Source organism: Trichosurus vulpecula, chromosome 4 (assembly GCF_011100635.1).
Source record: "Trichosurus vulpecula isolate mTriVul1 chromosome 4, mTriVul1.pri, whole genome shotgun sequence".
NCBI classification, from domain to species: Eukaryota; Metazoa; Chordata; class Mammalia; order Diprotodontia; family Phalangeridae; genus Trichosurus; species Trichosurus vulpecula.
Genome location: NC_050576.1, coordinates 260998037 through 261023214, shown reverse-complemented (window position 1 = coordinate 261023214; position 25178 = coordinate 260998037). Strand labels below are relative to the sequence as shown.

At 38.7% G+C, this 25178-nt stretch overlaps 1 protein-coding gene across 1 annotated transcript in view; it reads left to right on the top strand.

Moving 5' to 3' along the window:
* The first annotated feature begins 1629 nt into the window (after window positions 1–1629).
* Window positions 1630–25178, top strand: part of CPA3 (carboxypeptidase A3) — a 36832-nt gene continuing 13283 nt past the window's right edge. Inside the window, exons 1-9 of the mRNA XM_036757420.1 lie at window positions 1630–1709; window positions 1805–1880; window positions 4791–4915; window positions 12152–12254; window positions 12428–12529; window positions 14561–14662; window positions 16113–16223; window positions 20309–20399; window positions 22944–23146. Of these exons, the coding sequence (XP_036613315.1) occupies window positions 1630–1709; window positions 1805–1880; window positions 4791–4915; window positions 12152–12254; window positions 12428–12529; window positions 14561–14662; window positions 16113–16223; window positions 20309–20399; window positions 22944–23146 (993 nt within the window). The remainder of the gene's footprint in view (window positions 1710–1804; window positions 1881–4790; window positions 4916–12151; window positions 12255–12427; window positions 12530–14560; window positions 14663–16112; window positions 16224–20308; window positions 20400–22943; window positions 23147–25178) is intronic.

Here is a 25178-nt window from a genome sequence, read left to right as displayed (position 1 = left end):
AATGGCCCAAGGGAGTAGTGATATACACAAGGGATATTGCATGAGGGCAACCCAAGAAGGAAATGGATATCAGGACCCTGCAGTGGCAGAAGTATGAATTGCCTCGGCTCCATGAGTGTCCTAAGCGTGTGCCCACGGTTCCCACTGATGCTGTATGTAGTTGTGGTAGAGCGTGGCCCAGGTTTATGGAGGGGATACATCGTTTTTGTTTGTTCAAGGTAGATAAGTGGTACAGTGGTTAGTGTGTTGAGCCTAGCGTCAGGAAGACCTGAGTTCAAATCCTGCCTCAAGCACTATCTGTAGGATCCTGGACAGGTTATGTAACTTCTGTCTGCCTCAGTTTCCTTATATATGAAATAGAGATAACAACACTACCTGCCTCACAAAGTTGTTTTCAGGATCAAATGAGAGATTAGTAAAGCATCTGCCACATAGTAGGCATTTAACAAATGCTTGTTCCCCTCCCTTTCCCCCCTTTAAGGTTATCGCATCTACTGGCTGACTTACTAAAAGTAACCCCCACTACCGTTCAACCTATGAGAGAGACTTGGAGTGATAGACACAAAGCGCATGCTACGCTCAAAACATCTTTATGATGAGGGCAGGAGAAACAACTGGGTAAAATTATTTATTTTCTATTGTTGGACAGTGGCATGCAACAATATGGATGGTCCATTAAGTTGGTCTGTTAGTGTATGTGTGTATGTAGATGATATCTTGACATACAGATATACAGACACACATACATACATATGCACACTATATATATATATATATATGTATATATGTATATATATGCACATAGAGAAAAAGATTTATCAGCCTCAGTTTCCACTCTTGCAAAAAGGGGATAATAGTAGCATCTATCATACAGGGTTGTTGTGAGGCTCAAATGAGACAGTACATGTAAAGCACTCTGCAAACCTCAAAGTGCCCTATATCAAGGCTGACTGTCATTATTATCATATTAGGGACACCATTGATAAAAATAAATAAAAAGAATTTGCAATCTAGTTACAAAACTAGAGCCTGGCAGCAGTGTGCTGGAGCTAGTTCTGACAAAGAGCGAGTTCTTAAATTCTCATTGTGAGCACTTATGCCTCAGAAACCACAAATGCTACAAATCAGGACTTGATTTCTTTTATTGTCGCTGTTGTTGATTATGCTTAAGAAAGTGATGGAGAAATGTTAGCAATGCAGATTAAACTTAAAAGAAGATCCAGTTTGGTTTGTTGTTGTCTTCCAGAAGCCAGCTGTTAAATGTTTACCAGCATATCCCTGTCCTGAAACAACTGAAGGATATTAACAAGCACTCTTCAAGAAGGCTCTCAGACCCAACAGCCTGATCCATGTCGGTCCATAACTCGTCCATTCCACTTTCTGCTGCTCATACTCAAGCGCCTTAGAATTATTATTGAATAAACATACCATAAAAGAGTAAATTCTCCTTGTCAGTCCCCATCTTTTGTTGCCCTCATGGTTCTCAGTAAGATTAAATAAATGATTAGCCAGTCACAAAATGTCAGCGGCCCCTTAGGACTTCAGAGAAGAGGAAGTCAGTTGCTGCTCTGAGATTACAAGAGAGACATAAAAGCCCCAGATGGCATTTCCAAAGGGCAAAGAAGAACCATGAAGTTGGTGCAACTTCTGGCACTGATTGCCTCCACTCTTGCCATCCCAACTGCCGCAACCGTACGCCGCTTCGACAGGTAAATCTTCCAGGCACTGGGCTGATCATCCCCTGCACAATATGACAAGTAGTGACCCGGTGGGGGCTCATCACTTACCTTTATGTTCTTAAAAGGGAGAAGGTGCTGAGGGTGAGACCCCAGGATGAGAAACAAGTGAGCATCCTAAAGGACTTGGCTGACACCAATCTGGTAAGACTTTTTATGGAGACTTTTTTTTTACTTTTTCCAGGAGTCAAACTGTTTGTTTTAGTATAGCTGGGGATGTTTCCCACAGTCAAAGGAAAGGAATAAAGAGGATGATTTGGACAAATACATCTATTTTATTAACTGTATGACCATCTGGGGAGTCATTTAAGATCCTCTAAGCCTCAGTTTACTCATGCATAAAATGGGGACAATAATACTTGCAGTACTGCCTTCTGTCCCAGGGTTGTGGTGGGGATCGAGTTAGAGCCAATTTTGAAGTTCCCGGACAAGTCAGAGGCAGCACGGCTTGGTGGTCTTCAAGCACAGAATATCTCAACTCAAGTCCAGCCTCTGACACATACTGGCTGTACGACCCTGAACAAGTCAATTAATCTCTAAGAATGTTCCAGGTTAAGTCTCCAAGAAGGCAGCAGCCTGCATTGATAGAGAGTTCCCAATGCCAAGGAATTTAGGAGCTAGCTCTAGGTCCAATATTATCATGGTTATTCACTCATCTAAACAGTTATTATCCCAATTAGGTAGGAAGTAGAAGGAGGTAGAACTAACAGAGTCAGGTAGGAGGTAGAATTATGAAGCAGACAAAAGGCGCTTCCCATGTTCTTCCTCTTCCTTTGTCAGCATCTGGATCCTCGAAGGCCGTTCCATTGCCCCACTCTTCCCAATCATTCTCCTGGTCCATTCTTTCTCCAGCCTAGCTGTCAATCCCAGAGAAAGAGTCAGCTAACGATTAAGTCATGACTGGGTCGCTGTGAATTTAAAGATGCGATAAACCTCCCCCCAGAAATGCATCTGCATTTTAAAAGGAGATTCTGAGACAGTCAGACTTTTAGGATCTAGAGGAATTCAGCCATTAGGAAAGAATTGAATTCAATATTTATTAAGCCTTTCAGTCTGCAAGGCGATTGTGACAGGCACTGGGGTTATAAACTCAAAAACCAAAAGAATCAGTCCAGTTCCGGCACTAAGGAAGCTGATGATCTCCTGGAAGGAATGCAATATAGAATTATAGAATTATAGCTAGAGGACTGAAAGGAACCTTTCTGCACGCAAACCTTTCACTTTCCTGGTGAGGAAAGCGAAGTCAGGGTCACACAGGCTGTAAGCAGCAGAGCTGATCAGATCTTAACTCGGATCCTATGACTCAGTGTTCTTGCCACTACACAATGCTGTTTTCATGATATGAGTAAATCAATACCAATATTAATTACATTTCAAATGAGAAAAAGTATTAGTACCTGGGGGGGGTGGCGGTCAGGAAACGTCTTTGCAGGAAGAGGTGGCACCTGAGTGAAGCTCTGAAGGAAGGCATAAAGAATATCAGAGGGGAGTAAGAAAAGAATGCATGCCGCTCAGGGAGGACCACCTGGGCAGATTCAGGGAGGGAGAAGGTGGAATCGCCCATACGGAGAATGGCTAATCAAGCAGTTTGACTGGACTGAAGAATATGTGAAAGGGGCTTAATAAAACTGGAAAGGTAGGTGGATGCTAGATTATGGAGCACTAAGGATTCTGCAGGGTAAGAGAAAATAAAGGTCCATTAAAGAATTTTTGCTCTGAGGGCAACATGGAAAAATCTATATTTTATGAGCATCAGCTCTGGAATGACAATTACAGGCAATAGGACTGCTTTTCAGAGACTTCCTGAAATCACACCATGCAAGTAGCAACACCTGCTCCCACTCCTCCAAGGCTTCTATAATAACAAACAACAACACTTTTAAAATATTTCATTTAATCCTCAAACCAGAGATGTAGGTTCTATTGTTATCCCTATTTTACAGATAGGGAAACTGAGGAAAACAGTTATTTGTGACTTGCCCAGGACTGAGTCAAATCAAGAAAGCATTTATTAAGGGCTTATTATGTTCCAGACACTGTGCTAAGCACTGGAAACACAAATATAAACAGAAAGAAAGACAGTCCCTGCCCCAAAGGAGCTTACACTCTAATGGGAGGGGGGAACAATGCATTAAAGGAAGCTAAAGAGGAAATGTGGGGAGATGAAGGTACCCAGTGGGCTGGGACATTGTAGAGAAAGTCCAAGAGAGTCAGGAATGTAGCCTAAAGAGGAATAAAGACATGGCTGGCCTAATCATCTCCCTAAAAATGGTCACAGCTATTAAGTGTCTGTTTTTCGTTTCATCCACATCAATTCCTTTGACCAAACTTCATGCTTGCATGGCCTCTAGTCCCCCTAACTTCCTGTAGAAAAACAGTAATGATGATAACTACAATAAAAGCAGCATTGTCATCATCATCATCATCACCATCATCATCGTAAGTGACATTTATGTAACAGATTAACAGCACAGGGTAGTAGTGGATGGGGGATCAGCTTTGGAGTCAGGAAGACCTAGGTTCAAATCCTGCCTCTGACATGTGCTAGCTGTGTGACAACAGACAACTCAGTCACCCTCTCAGCCCCTCACACATATCCTGAAGATTGCAAATTACGGGATCACTGATCATCTCCAACAGATGGAGAAAGAATCTACATCAGCAAAATTAGAGGTCTATTCCCAAATTTATAGAGTGCTTTAAAATCCTCAAAACTCCCTACATATATTGTCTCATTGGAACCTCATAGAAATCCTAGGAGGTAGGCAATACAAACCTATTTGGAATTTAAAATGGTCCCTCCCCTGGAATTTTCCCAAAACAGAAAAGGCCAAGTCACATGTTTCATCTATTTTTGTAATTCATATCAATTGCCAAACTAAGGGTATGGACATCTATGTATGATGATCCTAACGATGGATAAAATCAACACATTCCCTTGTCCTCCCCTCATTGACTCAAGGCCCTCAAGCGCTAATAATGCAGTGTTTCTTCCCCAAGTGTTAAAACTCCCATCCTTAATAGTACATTATGAAAAAGAGTTTTTTTCTGCAGCTCGACTTCTGGCATCCTAGTTCTGTTCATGATGTCATCCCTAACATGGACGTGGACTTCCATATTGGCGAAGATCAGTTCCAACACATCCAATCTGTTCTGGAGAAAAATGAAATGCAACATGAGTAAGTTTTACTTAACTTCTCAGATCAATCAGATAATCCAAAACTGCAGGAGGGCATACATTAGCCATTCTAACAGAAATCTTTTTTGTTAGGCCAAAACCTGATGATAAACTGCCAAACTAACATCATGCTATTTTATCTTAGTTCCTAAGTGACAGCTCTCATCTTCTAATAAGCTGGTCAAATTAACTGCTTTGATAATAATCTTAACAATAACAATTTAATTTTAAATGCTATAAAGTAAGACTTGATTCCTGATGCAAGAATGACCCAAGATCTCTAATATACTGACCACTGACTAGTAGATAGCAAAAAGAAGCAAGTACGTAATGAAGAGGTTGGTATAGTGGGAAAAAAAATGCTGGATTTGGCATCAGGGAACCTAGTTGGAAGCTTTTGTTCACTGATTTATTATCTCTGTGACATTGGGGTAAACCTGACCTCTCTGTTTCAGTTTTGCTTTGTCAATATCTTACCACAACCGAAAGCAATTCAATGCATTTGTTGCCTATGAAAAATTCATCGAATTCGAGTGAATTGAAGTTACTTAGATGGGTTAGATTGGCCAAGGAAAGGTGCTTCTATCCTGAATTACCAATGATGAAAACCATGGTGGACCCTGGAATTTTGATTAGTCAGGCTCTCTACATTGGTAATTTCACTAGGAAATTCATCTCAGGGCTTCCCTTTGTTTCTGAGGACTTGGCTAAGTTTTTAAGCACAATAGTTATTCAAATGTACAAGCAAGAAACTTGGGTAAAGACTTTTATTTTAATTCTTATTGAACCATCTTTCTTTGCTATCTCCACTCAGAGTCTAAGTATTAAATATTCCATCAGGCCAATGGACCTGTGATCTCATTAATAGCGGTAGCCTACTCAATCATGGAGATTAATAATAATTATAGTATTTGTATATTACTCTGTGAAATTTACAAAGCACTTAAAGATATTATCTAATTTTCCTCACAACCACTCTGGGAGGTAGGTACTATTATTATCATCTCCATTTTACAGATAAGGAAATTGAGGCAGACAGATTTGCCCAGAGTCACACAACTAGTAAACATCTAAGGCTGGATTTGAATTCAGGTTTTCCTGAGTACGGGTACTATGCATTATTCACTTCACCAGCTAAATGCTCAACCTATACATGCCTGCCCATGTTGACATCTCTTGTCCAGGCCTTCCTGTAAATCTAGATACAGGATGTTCATCCGACAAGCTCCAGGCCTAGTGAAAAATAACTTATATCTCACTTAATGAGATGCCTTGGGGCAAGTTTTCCTAAAAATGGTCAAAATTAGGTGCTGCATTTTTTGAGATGAGGCAGTCTGGTAAAATGGAAAAAAAAACATTGGCTTTGGAGGGAGAGGAACTGGATTCAAATGTCACCTCTGATGCCTACTGCCTCTTCAATCTTAAGCAAAGGACGACTTCCCCGGGTCTCAGTTTCTTCATCTGAAAAAGGGTGCTGGATTGGATGGGCTCTGTGGTTCTCTTATAGATCTGAATTTATCATCCTGCTTTTTTTTCTTCTTCCTGAAATGTAAATGTGCAAAATGATAGCTTTTGCTTTGAAAGATGATCCTGAAATCTTGTCCCTACGTGCCTTACTGTATACATAATTATATTTGCATATTAAACACTCCTGTAAGTAGATGTCACTTAGGATTCTGTGCCTAAATGATAACAGAAACATCTGGGTGGACCTGGGCACCTGGCTCTCTAGAAACATACTAAGGGACATATTCACCACAATTATTTAATTGGACATCCCTCATTAGGGCAAACCCACGATTTAGTTACAAAGCATCTGCTTATCCTGTTCTATTTTTCCATTTCCTGAAAATTAAATTACAAAGAGAGCTTTCTCTTTTTAAAATGGAACATGTTCTTCTTCCCACAATGACATTTTTACAAAGTTAAAAACAAGGACCAGAAAACACAAATAGGTGGGCATGCACAAATTTCACTGCCTTCCTCATTAAAAACCTGAGACAGGAAGTGGGAATTTACCCCTATGAGAAAGGGCCAGAAAACCACATTTAGAGGCAGAAGCTTAATACTTTTCTTTAATTCTTTTTCTTGCTTTCTTTGGGTTTCTGAATATCCACTTAACCTTTCTTCCCTTGGAGCATTAGTTAAAATTAGTAAATAGATTAGGGATTCATTAATGAAAGGTAATGAGAAAATAGCTATCCTTAATAGTAATAAAACCAAAAGAGGACAATTCAGTGAAATCTTATTAAGAGCTTTAAGGAGATCCATCTTCTAACATGGGGCCTTGTACTCAGTAGGTGTTTAATAAATGTCCGTTGAATTGAATGATGAGCCTATGTGGGAAAGGTAAATAATAGATAGCATTAAGGTATCTCAACTGATCCTCATGACAATCCTGTGGAGTAGGTATTTATTATCCCTTATTCTGCAGATGGGGAACCTGAACCTAAGTGACTGCCCAGGGTCACAAGCTAGTAAGTGTCTGAAGCAGGTTTGAGCTCAAGCTTTTCTGACTTCAGGTCCAGCTCTCCATAGATGATGCCACCTAGCTTCCTATGTACTTCTACCAGTAAGAACCAAAATGTCATAAAAATATTATCAGGAGGACCTGAGTTCAAATCCGGCCTCAGACACTTGACACACTTACTACCTGTGTGACCTTGGGCAAGTCACTTAACCCCAATTGCCCTGCCTTACCCCCTCAAAAAAATTAATATCTAATGACCTTATGATAGGGAGACAAATTCAATTTTTTTCTAACTATATGCATGATTCATGGTCAATGAGGTGGCACTGTGGATAGAATTCCAGACCTGAAGTCAGGAAGATCTGAGTTCAAATTTGGCCTCAAACATTTACTAAGTGTGAGACCTTGAGCCTGTCACTCAACTGCTGTCTGCCTCAGTTTCCTTATCTGTAAAATGGGGATAATAATAGCACCTACCTCCCAGGGTTGTTGTGAGAATAAAATGAGGCAACATTTGCAGTCTTAGCAAGTGCCTGGCACATAGTAGGTGTCATATAAACGTTCGCCGTGCTGATGCTTCCTGAGCGCGGGATCTGGAATCAGACAGTGAAGCTCACCACTTCTGTGAATTTGGTCAAGTCTCAGTTGGGGGGAGGGGGAGGGCTCCAGTTTCTTATCTGCAAAACGAAGGAGTTGAAATACATCCACAGCCTTTGAAGTCCCTCCCAGTTACACACAGACTTAGAGAGCCACCATCCTCCTCAGAGTCTCCGCAGCCATACAGAAGGGAGAATGCCATTGCCATCAGGAGACCATCGTCCTGAGATGTTATTCTGGTTATTGTCAGGTCCTCAGCCTGGTGCAAGTGCTTTAAGTTGGGAGACCTGAGTTTGAATTCCAGCTCTGTAATTTAGTCCTGGTGTGACTTTGGGCAAGTCGCTTAACCTCTGGGCCTCAGTTTATGTGAAGGAGCTGAACTACGTAGCCCGGATATCTTTCCAGACTAGTGACCTTGTGATGACTCACTAAGCAGACCCTTTTTTAAAGAACAAGTCAGGCATGCATGTTTCCATCCTGCCTAAATGGGCAGAGTGAAGTACAGAATAGATGCGACAATCTGGAAAACTCATATATTCACCTTTACCTCCTCACCTTACCTACCCCTCCAAAAAAATCTCCTATTAAATTTTAACCTAAATTAACTACATTAGACACCTTGAATTCAATGAAAAATTACTTTATAATTTCATTTCCATTTCTAAACACTTTAACCCATCACAAAAACATGCCCATAGCACCTACATCAGAGGGCTGCTGAGAGAATCAAATGAGATAATGTTTGTTAAGTGCTTAGCACAATGCCTGGTATATAGTTGGTGCTTAATAAATGCTTATGCCTTCCTGCATGCAGAACGATGGTACGTATCGCAAGAGATGGTTTTTTGGTTTATCAATGTGGGAGTTCCCTTCACATGTGCAGATCACAACCCTTCTGTGAGTTAGTAGATAAGTCTAAGGGAGTTGCCTGATGCTCAGAGAGGTCCCACTAGTGAGTGTCAGAGGCACATTTTAATCCAGGTCTGCTTGGAACCAGGTGTAATATTCTCTGTCCACGCTATCAAGATGTCCCTGAGTGATAAAGAGAGAGACAGAGACAGAAAGAGAAACAGAAAGAGAGAGAAACAGAGAAAGAGGGGGAGGGGAGAGACAGAGAGAGAGAGAGAGAGAGAGAGAGAGAGAGAGAGAGAGAGAGAGAGAGAGAGAGACACTAAGGTCCAGATTCTTTTGTTTATATTTTCAATTTTTATTATTTATTTTTCACACTTCTTTTTGAATTTTGAATTCCAAACTCTCTCTCTCTCCTACCCACCAAGAAGGCAAGCAATATGATCCATCAATCATGCATGTGAAACCATGCAAAATACATTTCTGCATTAGCCACATTTCAAAAAAGAAAAAAAAAGAAAGGAAAATAAAACGAGAAAACTATATTTCAGCTTGCCCTCAGAGTTCGGCAGTTCTCTCTCTGGAGGTGAACAGTGTTTTTTCATCATGAATCCGTTGGAATTGACTAGGATCACTGAAGTGACTTGATAAGAGTAGCCAGTTCTTTCACAGTTGATTATTGTACCATATTGCTATTGCCATGTACAATCGTCACCTGGTTCTGCTCACTTCACTTTACAGCAATTCATGTAAGTCTTTGCAGATTTTTCCGAGGCCGTCCCCTTCGTTGTTTCTTATAAGACAATAGCATTCCCTCACAATCATACGCCACGACTATTTCAGCTGGTCCTCTCAATTGTTCAGCATCCCCTCAATTTCCAATTCTTCACCACCACAAAAAGAGATGCTATATACTTTTAACAGACAGGTCCTTTCTCTTTTTCTTTAATCTTCTTGGGGTACCTGCCTAGTTGTGGTATTGTTGGGTCAAAGACTATTATCCACAGTTGATAGCCCTTTGGGCCTAATTCCAAATTGTTCTCCAGAATGATTGCCCCAATGCACTATGCCATGAGCAGTTCATATACCTGCCTTGCTGTCATCCACTCTAGCATTTCTCATTTCTGATGGATGTGGGGTAATACTCTCAGAGTGGCTTTAATTGGCCTTTCTCTAATCAACAGTGATTTAGAGGGTATTTTCATATGACTATGGATAGCTTTGATTTCTTTTGAAAACTACTTGTTTACATCCTTTTACATTTATCAATTGCAGAATGGCTCTAATTTTTATAAATTTATTTTTATAATTTTTCCTCTACCTCTTATATTCGATTTTTAAACTCCTTTTAGAGCTTATCCAGGAATATTGGGGAGGGAGAGAGGGAGTTGAGACCAATTCACATTTTTCTTTGAGGGTCTAGTTGTAACCATTTTGACTTTGTTTTCTTCTGAGTTTGTGTTTTTACCTTCCCTGTCACCATAGTAACTTTGTATGGTCAAGCTATTTTGTTTTTATATTTGTTCATTTTTTCCCTTTTTTTTTTACTTTGAAGTTGGGCTTTTTGGGTTTTACTTTGAAGTTTACTTTTAAAGTTGGGCTCTTCTTCCAGGGTGGAGGGGGCACTCTCCCAAGCTTCAGGTTTTTTCATGCTGCTATTTTCAGAGTTAGTTCTAGGGGTCTGTACATTTTTAGTTCTTCCAGGTGTGGTAACTGCTTTCCTGGACTGCTCTGGACTGCACTTCACTCTCACCCCAGTGAGATCAACCTTTCTTGCTGACCTTCTAAGTTGTCTTTAACTAGGAAATTACTTCATCCCATCCTTTTGTTGACTCTACGACTCCAAAATTTGTTTTGAGGCATTATTTTAAAGTTATTTGGAAGGGAATTTGAGAGTTCAGGTGAGCTCCTATCTTTATCCTTCCATCTCAGCTCTGTCCCCCCATTACTATCCACTCTCATTTCTTTTCCCAAATTTTTCCTCTACCATTCTTGAAATCTTTCTTTAATTCTTCCTGGAATTCTTGTTGAGCTTGGGTCCAATTAGCATTTTTGAGGCTTTGTTTGTAGCTGTTTTTACATTTCTGTCTTCTTCTGAGTTTAATCTTGGTCTTCTCTGACACCATAATAGCTTTTCATGGTCAAGTTATTTTGTTGTTATTGTTGTTTATTTGTTCATTTTCCCATTCTATTTCTTGACTCTGAACTTTATGTTAAAGTTGGGCTCTGCTCACCTAGGGATAAAGAGACACTAACCCAAGCTTCAGGTTTTTCATGCTACTGTTTTCAGAGCTAGTTCTGGGGTCTGTGAGTTTTCAGTACTTCCAAGGTGATATGATACAGACAGAGGTGTGGTCACTGCTTTCCTGGTCTGTGCTCTGACCTTTGACCAGAAAGGGCCCTTCCAGCTACAGGCCCTCTTTGCCTTAGAATACTCTCTTAATTCTCTCTTTGTCTTAGAATTGTTACTAGGGCTCCTGCTTCCTTGTGACAAACCCTCAATGCTTCTCTCTTCTGTGGAATTGTAAACCAGAACTTCACATGGGCAATAGGGTTGCCAATCAGTGTCAGCTACAACCAGTGCCAGCAAATGGTCCCCTGGAATCTCTTCCTGACCAGTTGTCTGACCCCCTTACAATCTCTGGGCTGAAAGTTACTGAAGCTATTGCTGCTTCGCTGCTCTTTTTGGACTCTAGACAGGCTTCCACCTTTTGTTACAAGCTTCTCCTGCTGACCTCCTAAGTTTTCTTAAGCTGAAAAAATGAATCACTCTGACTTTTTGTTGGCTCCAAAATTTGATTTGGGTGTTACTTTAAAGGTCTTTGGAGGGAAATGTTGAGAGAGTTGAGCTGGGTTGCCTCTACTCTGCCTTCTTGGCTTCACCCCCTGGAACAGAGATTCAATCTTTTTGCAAACAAGTCCTGGAAAGCTAACAGTGAGCTTATTATCCCTCACTGGGACACCAGCAGGATTCCCCAATGCATCGTCCGGGGGCTACACTTATTAAATTGGGAGCAGCACCTCCAGTCGGTTCAGACAGCTCTGACCTGGCTTCAGACTTCTCCCCTGAGGACTTGGGAGTACTTTTCTGATAATAGCTGTAGGCTCTGACCCATGAGGGAGGCCATGATTATCTACATAGATGGTGAGAGTAAAAGAGTTGGTAGGGGCTCAAAAACAGAATGGGAGGATATTAATGAGGGAGTAAAAGCAGGCAGATTCTGATGTAAAGAGGAAAGGAAGGGAGAATTGCGGCAAATAAAAGATAACTGTTTTCCTTTCTCTAGTAAGTATATATTTTGTCATCCCTCTGTCAAATAGAGTCCTGATTCATGATCTGCAAGAAGAGATTGAAAAACAGTTTGATGTGAAAGCTGATTTTCCTGGCAGACACAGCTATTCAAAATACAATGACTGGAGCAAGGTACGGGAGAGAGTTCTGACATGTAAAGAGGAGCACCAAACTCTTCAGTACACCATTACACATACACACACACACACACACACACACACACACACACACACACACTGTTTTGTTATATAGTTTTGAAGTTCTTCAAAGTACTTCAATAACCTCAAATGGGTTCTTCTCCCTAGATTGCTGCTTGGACTCAGCTAATGACAGAAAAGTGGCCAGAGCTTATCTCTCGTGTTGAAATTGGAAAAACAGGAGAAAATAACCCAATGTATGTTCTCAAGGTAAAAGAAAAACAGTTCTTATGGTGGAGATGGGTAGTGATGATGGTGGTGGTGGTGGTGGTGGTGGTGGTGGTGATGGAAGAAGCAACAATTATGAGAGGCACTGTGGTGTTAGAGCAAAGGTTCTCAAAGTGTTGTCTGGGGACCCCCTGTGGGTGCCAAAGACCCTTTCAGGGAGAGCATGAGGTCCAGTCTATTTTCATAATAATACTAAGATATTATTTGCCTCTTGAAACTCTTCCCTTTTCCAACTACATATCTCTGTAAGGGTGGATTTTCTTCATCTATTTCATCCAAAACACCGTATCACAACAGACTAAATGCAAAAGCAGCTAGAAGAATCCAGATAAATTAAGCAAATTAAAGAGGTCTACAAAAATATGTAAACCAATGCTATTCTTCTTACTAGTTTTTTTTTTATTTTGGAAATTAGTTATTTTCATTAAAAATATGTCACATTTTAATTTGTAATGGATTTATTGTTATTATTTTAAGATGAATTAATAAAAATTTTAAATATCACCAATTTTAATTTACAAACAGTACATATCATTAGTGATAACTCACATAAATAAAAAGTTTTTGGAGACCTACCTCAATAATTTTGAAGAGTGTAAAAAGGTCCTGAGACAACAAAAATTGAGAACCACTGGTGTAGTGGATAGAGGACTAGCCTTTGAATCAGGAAAACATGGGTTTGAGTCCTGCTGTGATGCATACAAACTGGCCAACCTGGCTGACCTCTTCATTAACTCTCTAAGACTATAAATTATAGAGGAATGGCTGATGTGCATCCAGGATAGATTAAGTTTTCCACATAGAGGAAATCACAGTTCTAGATAAATAAATCCGTCAGTTTTGTTGCAAAGTATGTGTTAATTTGAAGATAATAAAATAAAATGGCTTTTAAGAACTTATACTAATTCCTTCACATTTGCATTTTTAACCCCCTAATATATCTTAAGATAAGAAATGGTGATTATTACTTAACCATTCCAGATATGGAAACTGAGGCAGAATCTGATTAAGCCATATGTCGAAGGTTTGATATTATACAAACCAAAACAAGATCTTGAGCTGTCTATTCTTATAGTTTTCTGGACAAGATTATGTGAATAGAGAAAGGAGGGACACAGGAAACTAACAAATAGCAGGCAGGAAATACACAATATGGTAAGTAGGCAGGAGGAAAATGAGAAGCAAATATCAGAGTCAGTGGTCATCTCTTTGAAGAAAATTCTAAAATAAGAAATACTATAGGAAGTAATCAGAGACCTTATTAGCAATTCAGATAGAAGAAAAAAAGATTTTGAAAACTAAAGTGAATAGCAGATGAAGAAATGCAAATTAATAATAATAGCGAGCATGTATATAGCCTGCGTTCAATGGTTGGAAAAGTACTTTACAAACATGAATTCTGATGCTTACAACATTCCCACTTCTATTATTCCTATTTTTATTATGCTACTGTTTTCCCCATTTTTCCAATGAGGAAACTAAAGCTCAAGTGACTTGCTAAGGGTCACACTTGTTTGAGGAAAGATTCAAACTCAGGCCTTCTTGATTTCTAATCCAGCGTTCTATTCACTGCACCAACTGGCTGCCTTAAATAGAGAGTAAATGATGGATTCTACGTATGCACTAATGGCCATTCACCTGTATTGTATGATTCTCCAGAGAGGCATAGCAGTACATTCCCACAATTATCCCTTAAGCCTATGACATCTTTGACCCTACTATTAAGTGGATCTCAGTGAGGGCAATGGTTTGTTTAAAGCTTAAATCACTCATCAATTTTTGCCTTTCTTCTCAAAAGGCTTGTTTCTCTAATTATCTGTCTAAATAAAAAAAATGTACAGTAAGGAAAACTGTACCCAGCCCAAGGAGAGGCCTGCAGTGGGCAGGTTAGAGATCTCTAAATTAAAAATATATATATTTATATATATATATTTATATATATATACATATATTTATATATATTTAAATATGTGACTTTATGCAAAGTAAGGTCTCAAGTTTTTCTGAAAACAGGTTGGGAAAAAGAGTGGACAGACAAGAGTCATTTTCATGGACTGTGGAATTCACGCACGAGAGTGGATTTCTCCTGCCTTCTGCCAGTGGTTTGTCTATCAGGTTGGTGAAATTGCACCTCTTGAAAACTCTCTTATGAACATCATTCTGCTAGCATTTTTTGGCGTCAATCTTCCCCTTTTAAATAAGTGCAATTCCACCTGAGCAGATCAGTTTCCATTCGATACTGCCAGGAGATACATAATCAGAATCTCACTCCATCTTTTTCCACTCGAGAAAGCTGACATGATCTGTTAAACTTCTCTCTCTTACACTAGAAGTTTACAAAACTGTAGGAAACTTTGTGCCATGATAACATAGGGCCCTATAGAACGCACCGCCAATTTGCAAACCATTGTGCCCCAAAAATGTCACTTTCCTTCTAAAGGGCTGAGAGCACAAAGCTCTGATCTCTTTAGACATTTCACATACCTCGACCTGGAAATTTCCATATTCCCTTGAGTTTTCATCCTAATTCTAAAGAATCATTTCACAGTGAATCCTCATCACTAATAGAATCCCCTATTACTCTACCCACTGCTGTTTCTATCGTATCACTATTATCATCTCTTCATCATCTATTTCTACCAGCTATTACTCTGACAATGCCTTGATCCCATATGCATGCCAACACCACGGCGCGTAGGGGCAAACTCACTGGTTATGGGACAGATTTTGTCCCTGGAGTAACATGAGCCCAAGAGGAGTTGTCTCCAGCATGAGATGGACTGCTTCGGCCCATAACAGAACATAAATCACAGAGTGCCAAAGCCCAGGGCCACGTTTGCATGTGTCCCTGGGTGGGAAGTCTGAGGAGATAGAACAAAATTCCCACTCTACATAGAAGCAGAGGGCTGGAGTTGACTCCAGAGAACTGGAAAGATTCCAGTTGGATGTAAGAATTTCTTGACCCCTCTCCAAATTCTCAAACCTTTCCACAGATGGTCCCCATTTTCTGTCCCTTGGATGATTCTTTGTAGTTCTGCTAGGGACCCTATCCAATTTCTCTCCATTGTTACGTTCACAAATATGGATCAGTATTTGTTGTTGTTGTTTTTTTTAATTTATTATTTTATAAAATGGGAATCCATTTTAGCTTTAGTAATACTGATGTTAATCTCCTACCCAACCTCCATTCTTCCTGGGCCATCAGATAATTCATAATGTCTCATATGGCTGATGACAAGACTCTACAAGACAGGAGTATACGACGACTGTTGTAAAAAATGTTCTAAATGTTATCATATCTTCGTAGCATGTTTGTTTGTGTCCAGTGTGGAATTTCAGATGAAAATAATCCAAATTTTAGCTTCAATGACATTCATTCTTTCAATGAGAATTTATTGAATTCCTATTATGTGTCAGGCACTGCATTAGGGGATAGGGAGTACAACAACAAATAAAAAACTATCCCTGCCCTCAAAGAGTTTACATTCTACCTTTGAAAAATGCTAAAAATTTGGTTAGAGTCAGGATTTACTGCATTTCTTTTTTTTTCCTCCCTCCTCTACAGGCAGCCAAAACCTATGGGAAAAACAAAATTATGACAAAGCTCCTGAACAGGCTGAATTTTTATGTCCTTCCTGTGTTCAATGTTGATGGTTACATCTGGAGTTGGACGGAGGTATGATAGCTATTTATTTGGATGTTTCCAATCTGATGTGAATATACTAAGTATAAGTAAAAATATACTAAGTAAAGCATGTTGTTAAGTTCCTTTAGGTCTTATGTTAACATAACTCACTCTCTCTGGAGTCAGAATGGCACAAGAGGAACTAAGTTGCAGGTTGAGGTACAAGAATGTTTCTGGTTAGATGCCCACTGCCTGATTCTAGCAATGTGGAATAATGGGAAAAACTACTCTAAAAGAAACATAGGAGTAAGTGATCAAAGAGTGAGCTTAAAAAATTAAACCTTCAATTTAAAAACATCAAATTTCAGAGAGACATAGGAAGAAAATATCACAGCCAATGTATCCCACATACTACATCCCCTTGAGAGAAAATGCAAGGTAGGAGCCCCTAAGGTATTGTTTGTTGATGTACCCAAGGAAGGGAATTTAAAATATTAATGATTATTTTTAAATGGGCCTGTGTTTCACTGTAAAATGGGACACCTTTCTATCATTATTATTGAGGAACAGAACTAACATCAATTATGCTTATTTTTGAATGAAATTATTACATTTTAGGGGCCCTAATTTGAGCTGGGATCTGTGGATCAGAATTTGTAATAATGAGCCCTGTTTTATTGATTAATATAATATAATGAAATAATGTTAGTTTACTAGAGAAAACTATGCAGACTACTGTCTATGGAAAATGCAGAAAATGAAGACTGTCATTTTCTCATGTTAAGAGTTAACAAATAACTGTTTGGAATTTAAATAGCATTTTATTTTTTCCCAATTGTATGTCAAGACAATTTTCAGCATTCATTTTTAAAAGATTTTGAGTTGCAGATTCTTCTCCTTCCCCTCTTCCTAAAGTTGTAGGCAATTTGGTATAGGTTATACATGTATAATTATGTAAAATATATTTCTATATTAGTCTCAGTTGTGAAAAAAGAAACAGAACAAAAGATAAAAAAACACAAAAAAAGTGAAAAAGTATGCTTCAATGTGCATCAGTTCTTTATCTGGATGTGGATGGTATCATGGGTCCTTTGTACTGGTCTCAGTTCATTGTCTTGCTGAGAAGAACTAAGTCATTCATAGCTGATCATCAATGTTGCTGACACCACATACACTGTTTTCCTGGTTCTGCTCATTTCACTTTCATCAACTCATACAAGTCTTTCCAGGTTTTTCTGAAATCTGCCTGCTCATTATTTCTTGTTGCAGTATAGTATTTTATTCCATTCATATACCACAGTTTGTTTAGCCATTCCCCAATGGATGGGCATCCCCTTGATTCCCAATTCTTCACCAGCACAAAAAGGGCTGCTATAAATATTGTTGTACACGTAGGTCCTTTTCCCCTTTTTATGATCTCTTTGGGATACAGACCTAGTAGTGTTATTGTTGGATCAAAAGGAATGCACAGTTTGGTTGTCCTTTGGGCATAGTTCCAAATTACTCTCCAGAATAGTTGGATTAGTTCCCAACTCTACCAACAGTGCATTAGTGTCCCAATTTTCCCACATTCTCTCCAACACTTATCATTTTCATTTTTGTCATATTAGCCGATCTGATAGATATGATGCAGTACCTTGGAGTTGGTTTAATGTACATTTCTCTAATCAAAAGTGATTTGGAACACTTCTTCATATGACTACAGATAGTTTCTATTTCTTCATCTGAAAACTGCCTGTTCATATCCCTTGACCATTTATTAATTGGGGAATGGCTTGTATTCTTATAAATTTGATTCAGTTCCCTACACATTTGAGAAAGGAGGACCTTGTCAGAGACATTTGCTGTAAAGATTGTTTCCCAGCTTTCCACTTTCCTACTAATCTTGGTTGCATTGGTTTTGTTTGTACAAAAGCTTTTTAATTTAATATAATCAAAATTATCTATTTTACATTTCACAATGCTCTCTATCTGTTTTTTGGTCATGAATTCTTCCCTTCTCCATAGATCTAACAGATATTCCTTGCTCTTCTAATTTGTTTATGGTTTCACCCTTTTGTCTAAATCATGTACCCATTTTGACCATTTCTTGGTATACGGTGAGAGATGCTGGTTTACACCTAATTTGCACCCTATTGTTTTCCAGTTTTCCCAGCAGTTTTTGTCTTCTTGTCCAAGAGGCTGTAAGTCTTTGGGTTTGTCAAACACTAGGTTATTATGATCATTATAGTTTGAGGTTTTAAAATTAATTGGATAAGGTTTCCAGAATACATTTTTAAAATATTCTTCAGAGTTTAGTGAGAAAGACTCGAAGGTAGCATAGGTTAGTGGATAGAGCACCAAATCTTGACCTCGAATAAGGAACACCTGGGTTCAAATCCCACATGAGACATTTACTAACCGGGCAACCCTAGGCAAGTCAATAAACCTTTCTAAGACTCAGTTTCTTTACCTGTAAAATGGGAATGACTATATCACCTACCTGAAAGGGTTGTGCTGGCCAAGCATTTTGCAAACCCAGGTGTCATACAAATATTGGCTGTCATAATTATTACGGATTCACGAGAAACAACATAGGGAGAAAGTAGGTAGAAAGGAAAGTCGGGTACCAAGGTTGTTGTACGGTCAAACACCCAATTTCTTTGTAAGAAACAAATTTTATCTTTTAAGAGGAAAGACATAAATATGAAATATTAGAAAGAGAGGTACCATTCTGAAGCTAGACTATATATTATTATTCACAATTGAAGGAGGGAGTTTTGTTATTATTAATGATAAAATACTACAAATGATGATATTTTTTCAACCAACCAGCAAGCCTTTATGAAGTGCCTCCTGGAGGGATACAAATGCAAAGATAAAACAAATAATCAATAAACATTTATTAAGCACCTGCTATGTGCTCTCAAGCACTGTGCTAAGCAGTGGGGATACATAAAAAAGTTAAAATACAGTCCCTGATCTTAAGGTTCTCACAGTCTAATGGGGGAGAAAACATGCAAACAACCATGTAGAAAAAAGCTACCCACAGGATAAATTGTAAATAAGCAACAGAGGGAAGGCATTAGAATTAAGGAGGATTGGAAAAGACTTCTTGTAGAAGGTGAGATTTTAGCTGGAACTTGAAGAAAGCCAGGAAGTAGAGATGAGGAGGGAGAGAGTCTCAGGCATAGTGGACAGTGAAAGAAAATTCTTAGAGTCTGGAAATAGAGTTTCTTGTTGGAGGAATAGCAAGACAGCCACTTGATCGTAGAGTATGTAATAGGCTGCCACTGGGCAGTATTTTCAGTCTGACTCTGGCCAACAACCAAAGTATCCTTTGGTATTATTTGGCTCAAGAAATGTTCCATGTAAAGGAGCCAACATAACATGGGTAAGAGGACTTTGAATCAGAAAAAATAGCCCAGGTGGAAAACATTTACATTTCCTAGACAGAGACTAGGATTTCAAGTGATAAAAGGTAAGAAAACTTATAAGAAATGTGGGGGTTTTAGGCATGTTACAGAGGCAAAGCAAAAAGAAAGCAAAGCTCTGGAATAGAATGGAAAGCGTTAGATTTGGAATATGAGGATTTGGGTTCAAATTCTAGATCTTAATCTGTATGTATTACATTAATTTGTATGGCCTTGAGTAAGTTACTGAATTTCTCTGGATTTCTATTTCTTCTTCTGTAAAATTAGGAGGTTAAGACTAAGCAGTCTCTAAAGGTCCCTGCCAGATCTAAACCCATGATCCCATGAAATTATGACTGTAAGCTAATGGTCAAAGTTAAAAAAATGCTTCATGTATTATTTATTAGTTCCAAACTAGCTGAATTATTTGTATCTATCCCTATGAAAAGCAACAGTGGAGAATGTATTTAAAAAATTAACTGGAAGGCAACCATCATGTGAAGCAATGAGAAATAATTGTAAAAAAAACTCAGAGTGTGTGAAACATCCAGTTAATAAGATAGTCCCATATGTAATAGATTGCCTCTAATGCCATGTCAGGTTGCTTTTTTTTCCTTTGTGATAACCCCTCAACACCTGGTAACCAGGTAGATTTCAGCTCATCCTGTTGACCCCTTCGTAGAGAATGCAGAACCTTCCAATCACTGTTGCAAGTTGATCACTTAAACCCATCCATTGTTTCAGGACCGTATGTGGAGGAAAAATAGAGCAAAGACTTCCAATCCCATCTGCATAGGCATCGACCTCAACAGGAATTTTAATGCCTCATGGAACTGTAAGTAGTAGACAAGTTTAAGACACACTGTAGGGCCATGTTGAAGACCAGGGAGTAAAATTAGTTCTGCCACTGATTTTATTTTCAAATCAATTATGTATTACGTCTTTCCTGACTATGGAGCTCTGTGTTAAGTATTGGATGGAAGAGGGAGTAAGGGAGGCAAAAAAGGTAAAGAGGAAAGGAGGAGGAAGAGATACCCAATTTAGAAAAATATGAGCTTTTTGTCTTTGTAAACACTACAGTGTAAGAGAGGAATGAGATACAAGCACAGATAACCATATTAAATATATACATAATGAGTGTCTTAGACTTATCCAAGACAAACCCAAGAGGGAAGCTCATCACCAACATTGGGAATGGGGCAAGGGGGCAGTTGGACATTAAAGATCCAAGGAGAAAGTGGCAATGAATTGGACTTTAAGAAATGGTAAGGAAATCAACAGATTCAGTTAGTGAAGGATGTTCCATACATGGAGAAGAGAGGCCCAGAAATGGAGAAAACACAGGACCATTTGGTGATGAGAATACAAAGAATAAAGCAATTTGACTGCAGTGTTCTTGTATATAAAACAAAGGAAAATAAGCACTCTTCTAGAGGGGCATTGCAAAGGTAAATTGTTTAGTTGATTTAGTGTTTGGTGGTTTGGATAACACTAGGCTTAGGGTCAGGAGGGACCTTGGTTCTAATTCATCTTCTAGCGCTTAGTAGCTGTATAACCATGAGCAACTAGGTAACTTCTCTGAGCCTCAGTTTCCTCATCTGTAAAACCAAAATAATAGTACTTCCTTAAGAGGCTTGTCATAAGCTTCAAATTAGGCAATGTTTTTTAAGGTTTTGCAAACCTAGAGGGCAATATCAAACATCAGGTATTCTTGCGGTCTATCTCTTATTTCTTAGGAATAAATTATTAGAATAATTATTAGAAATTATCTTTTTCTTAGAAATAAAACAAAAATCTCATATACATCCAGATTGACCATAAATAGGTGGCTGAATGTTCCAGAATACCAATAATCTGGGATGAGGTCTCAGCTCCCTTTTCCTTACTGGAAGAGAAGTTGGAGAGGTCTAACAGTCTGGAAACATCCCTCTTGGGAAAGCTGATGTGCCAGCTCCTCTCCAATTTGCCAACATCACCAAAGAAAAGTACTCTTGCTGAATAACACAATATACTGGAAATTCAGATTGGCCCCAGATGCATCTAGTGTGCTTCGTACTCATTTCCAGTCACAAAAATTATATATTTCAAATAAATATTTCCAAGCACTTTTTTTTCTTGCTCACCATGGCTAAATCCTTTTCATCGGAAACTGATCTCACCCATTCTCCGTGATGTTAAGCCAGCGTCGCTTAAATAACTGACAAATCTTTTTGAAGTTCAGCTGATCAGAGAAGCATTAAAGTTAGCACACCTAGAACTCAAGCATCAGTCAAGAGGCATTTATTAAGCACCTACTATGTGCCAGACACTGGGTATACAAAAACATATATTATTCTTGTCTTCTAAAAGCTGATATTCTATCAGAAGAAGTGGCACATGCAGATAAAGGCATATATGAAACTCATACAAAATATATACAAGATAAATTGAAGGGAGAGCAGTTTGAGTTATCAGGAAAGGTTTCATGCATAAAATGACCCTTGAGTTAGGTTCTGAAGGAATCAAGGAAATAAGTGACATGTTAAGAAGTTAAATGAGTTAATTTTAATTAGAAAAGTCTATCATATCTGAAGTTTGTACCTTTTCTGGACACAGTTCCCAGGGTATTGGAAATGTCAGATTTTTTCTTTGCACTAAGAAGGGTGATTGCAATCACCCTTGTATTTGGACATATGTATTTGGATGTATTTGGATGATTTCTTATTTATACAAAATTAGACTCTAGTGATGATTGAGAGCAGAGGTTAGGACCTAGATAGACCAAATTCTGAAAAGAGCTAGTAACTGGCCAGTCAAATAGCATTCTTTAGGCATCTATCGTGTTCCAGTCAATGAGGATACAAAGAAAGGCCAAAAACAAAACAAACAAAAAATAAAATATCCCTGCTATCTACTCACAGTCTACTGGAGAGACAACATAAAAATAACAAACAGGATACAGACAGGATAAATCGGGGAAGTCTCAGAGGAAAAGCATTAAAATTTAGGACTGGGAAAGACATCATACAGAAGAAAGGACTTTGGATGAGACTTGAAAGAAGCCAGGGAAACAGGGAAACCCAGATTAGGAGGAAGAGCATTCCAGGCAATAGGAGGATGGCCAATGAAAATAGTCAGGAAATGGTGTGTTGTGTGTGAGGAACAGCAAGACATCCAGAGTCACTGGAGCACAGAGTAAATGGAGGGTAACAGGCTATAAGAGGACCAGAAAGACAGAAAGGGTCTAAGTTATAAAGGGCTTTCAAAGAGGACAGAGCATTTTATATTCGGTTCCGGAGGTAATCGTGATATATAAATCAGATGGGGCTTAAGCTGTGCTGATGGAAGACAGACTATGAATGACCCCATCCTTTGGGCCTTTTTTTTTCTTTTTTCACAGCTATACTTGGAACAAACAACCCTTGCAGTCAAGTCTACAGGGGAACAGCAGCAGAGTCTGAGAAAGAGACTAAAGCTGTGGTTGACTTCATTCAAAGACACATTTATTCAATTGAAGCCTATGTGTCTGTCCATTCCTACTCCCAGTTGCTCATGTTTCCCTATGGCTACACTAGAGTCCCAGCAGCGAATGATGAGGAACTGGTAGGTTTGGTTTTGTTTTTTTAAATGATGTCTCCGATTCGCATACTTCTACCACCAATGGCCTCTGACCCAATCTTTATTAACAAAGCTTCACAAGCAAAGCAACAGTGAAGTTAATGTTTGTGACAAAAGAAGGAACCTTGGGTTAATTTTCCACCTGACAAAGGTTTATTTAAATGTGAAGTGACCTAGAGAGGTGCTTTCTATAAAATAACAGAAAGATACAAGCGTTATCTGAGATGGGATGGAGTAGAAGCCATTACAAACAAGCTGACACTTAATTAGATTTAATAATAATGAAACAAGACAGAGCACTTTAAAGTTTACAAAGCATTTCACATCCATTCACAACACTGAGGTAGATATTGTGAGTGATATCATCCTCATTCTACAGATGAACAAAATGAGACTCTAAGGGGGGACTTACCTGTTGTTACTGTTGTTCAATCATTCAGTCATGTCTAACTATTCATGATCCTATTTGGGGGTTTCCTTGGCAAAGATACTGGAGTGGTTTGCTATTTCCTTCTCCAGCTCATCTTACAGATGAGGAAACTGAGGCAAACAGGCTTCCATGACTTGTCCAGGGTCACACAGCTAGGAAGTATCTGTGACCAGATTTGAACTAGGGTCTTCCTCACCTGACTCCAGGCCAGCTGTGCTACCTAGCTGCCCCATGCTAACCTAGAGTCACACAGTTAGCAAAGTTCAAACCCGGAACTGAAAGTGAAGAGCCTCACTTTCCCCATCTGAAAACTGGAAGTAAAATTTGCTATACTATCTCCCTCAAAGGGTTGCTCTGAGGAAAGGGCTTTGTAAACTTCTATAAGGCCAATGCAATACTTATAGCAACTGCTATGAATATACATAGGTATTTCCAGGGTTGGTTCGCAAAATACAATAAATTCTCTTCCTCCAAGACAAAACCAAAATATTAATTTGGAACGTTACTGTTAGGATACCAGAAGGCAAGATTCAGTAAGGTAGTCAACACCAATCCAGCTAGAGCCGACATCTCAAACATTCTTTAAGTTCCCCTAGGCAAGCAAATTCCTCTAGGCAAATTTCTCCCTCTGCCCACACCTCTCCCTCCAAGCAATATGATATATACTGTTGCCAATCAAAGACTTAGTGCTGAGAAGCTTGGAGATCAGCACTTAATTGGAAAGGTGTGGAAATCCCTGTGGCCCAGAGCCTAAATGGCTCTGTGTCAGGGCTCCATGTGAGGCTTATTAATGGGCAGGGAAGATCTTTTATCCCAATAACCTTACAACCTCAAAGTGATACACAAATATAAATAATGTCTTTTTGTATCCTTACAGACAACTTAAAATGATAGATAACTTCTCCCCAAAGAAAAGGCACTGAAAATCTTTATTCGGATTCCTATCTAAAGATGGACTGTCTTTCCTTAGCTGGCGGTTCTCCTTTCTACTTAAACAGATAACATGATAGTAGGTATCTTTAAAAAATAGCTGATTTGATCATTCTCATGCTCACATAAGTAAGAATGACATAGAGAAACATATATATGTGTATATCTATATGCATATGCATGTGTACATGTTTCTTGAGAACCTGATTCCTGTATATGTGAATGTGAGAACTTACGTACATAAATTCTCTCATGTGAATGTGAGAAATATATACATTTATCTGTATACCTATACATATATAATGTGTATTTGTATATATTGTGTGATATCATATTATATTATATTAGTGTTATGCTTTTCTCCAATATCTATAATTCTTATACATGGGAGTTCAAGAATTTATTAAATGAGATATTTTTAAAGTTTACTTTAATGATATTGTGTGTGTGCATGCATACATATTTGCACACATATATATTGTGTTACATTGTATGCACAAACATGTGTGTCTGTGTGTGCAATATATAAATATATGTTCTCATACCTATATAAATGCACTGCGTGCATGTACATATTTGCCCATATACATACATGCATAACCATATATTTAAGTGTGAATACACACTACATGTAAATATGTGTACCATTAAAGTAAA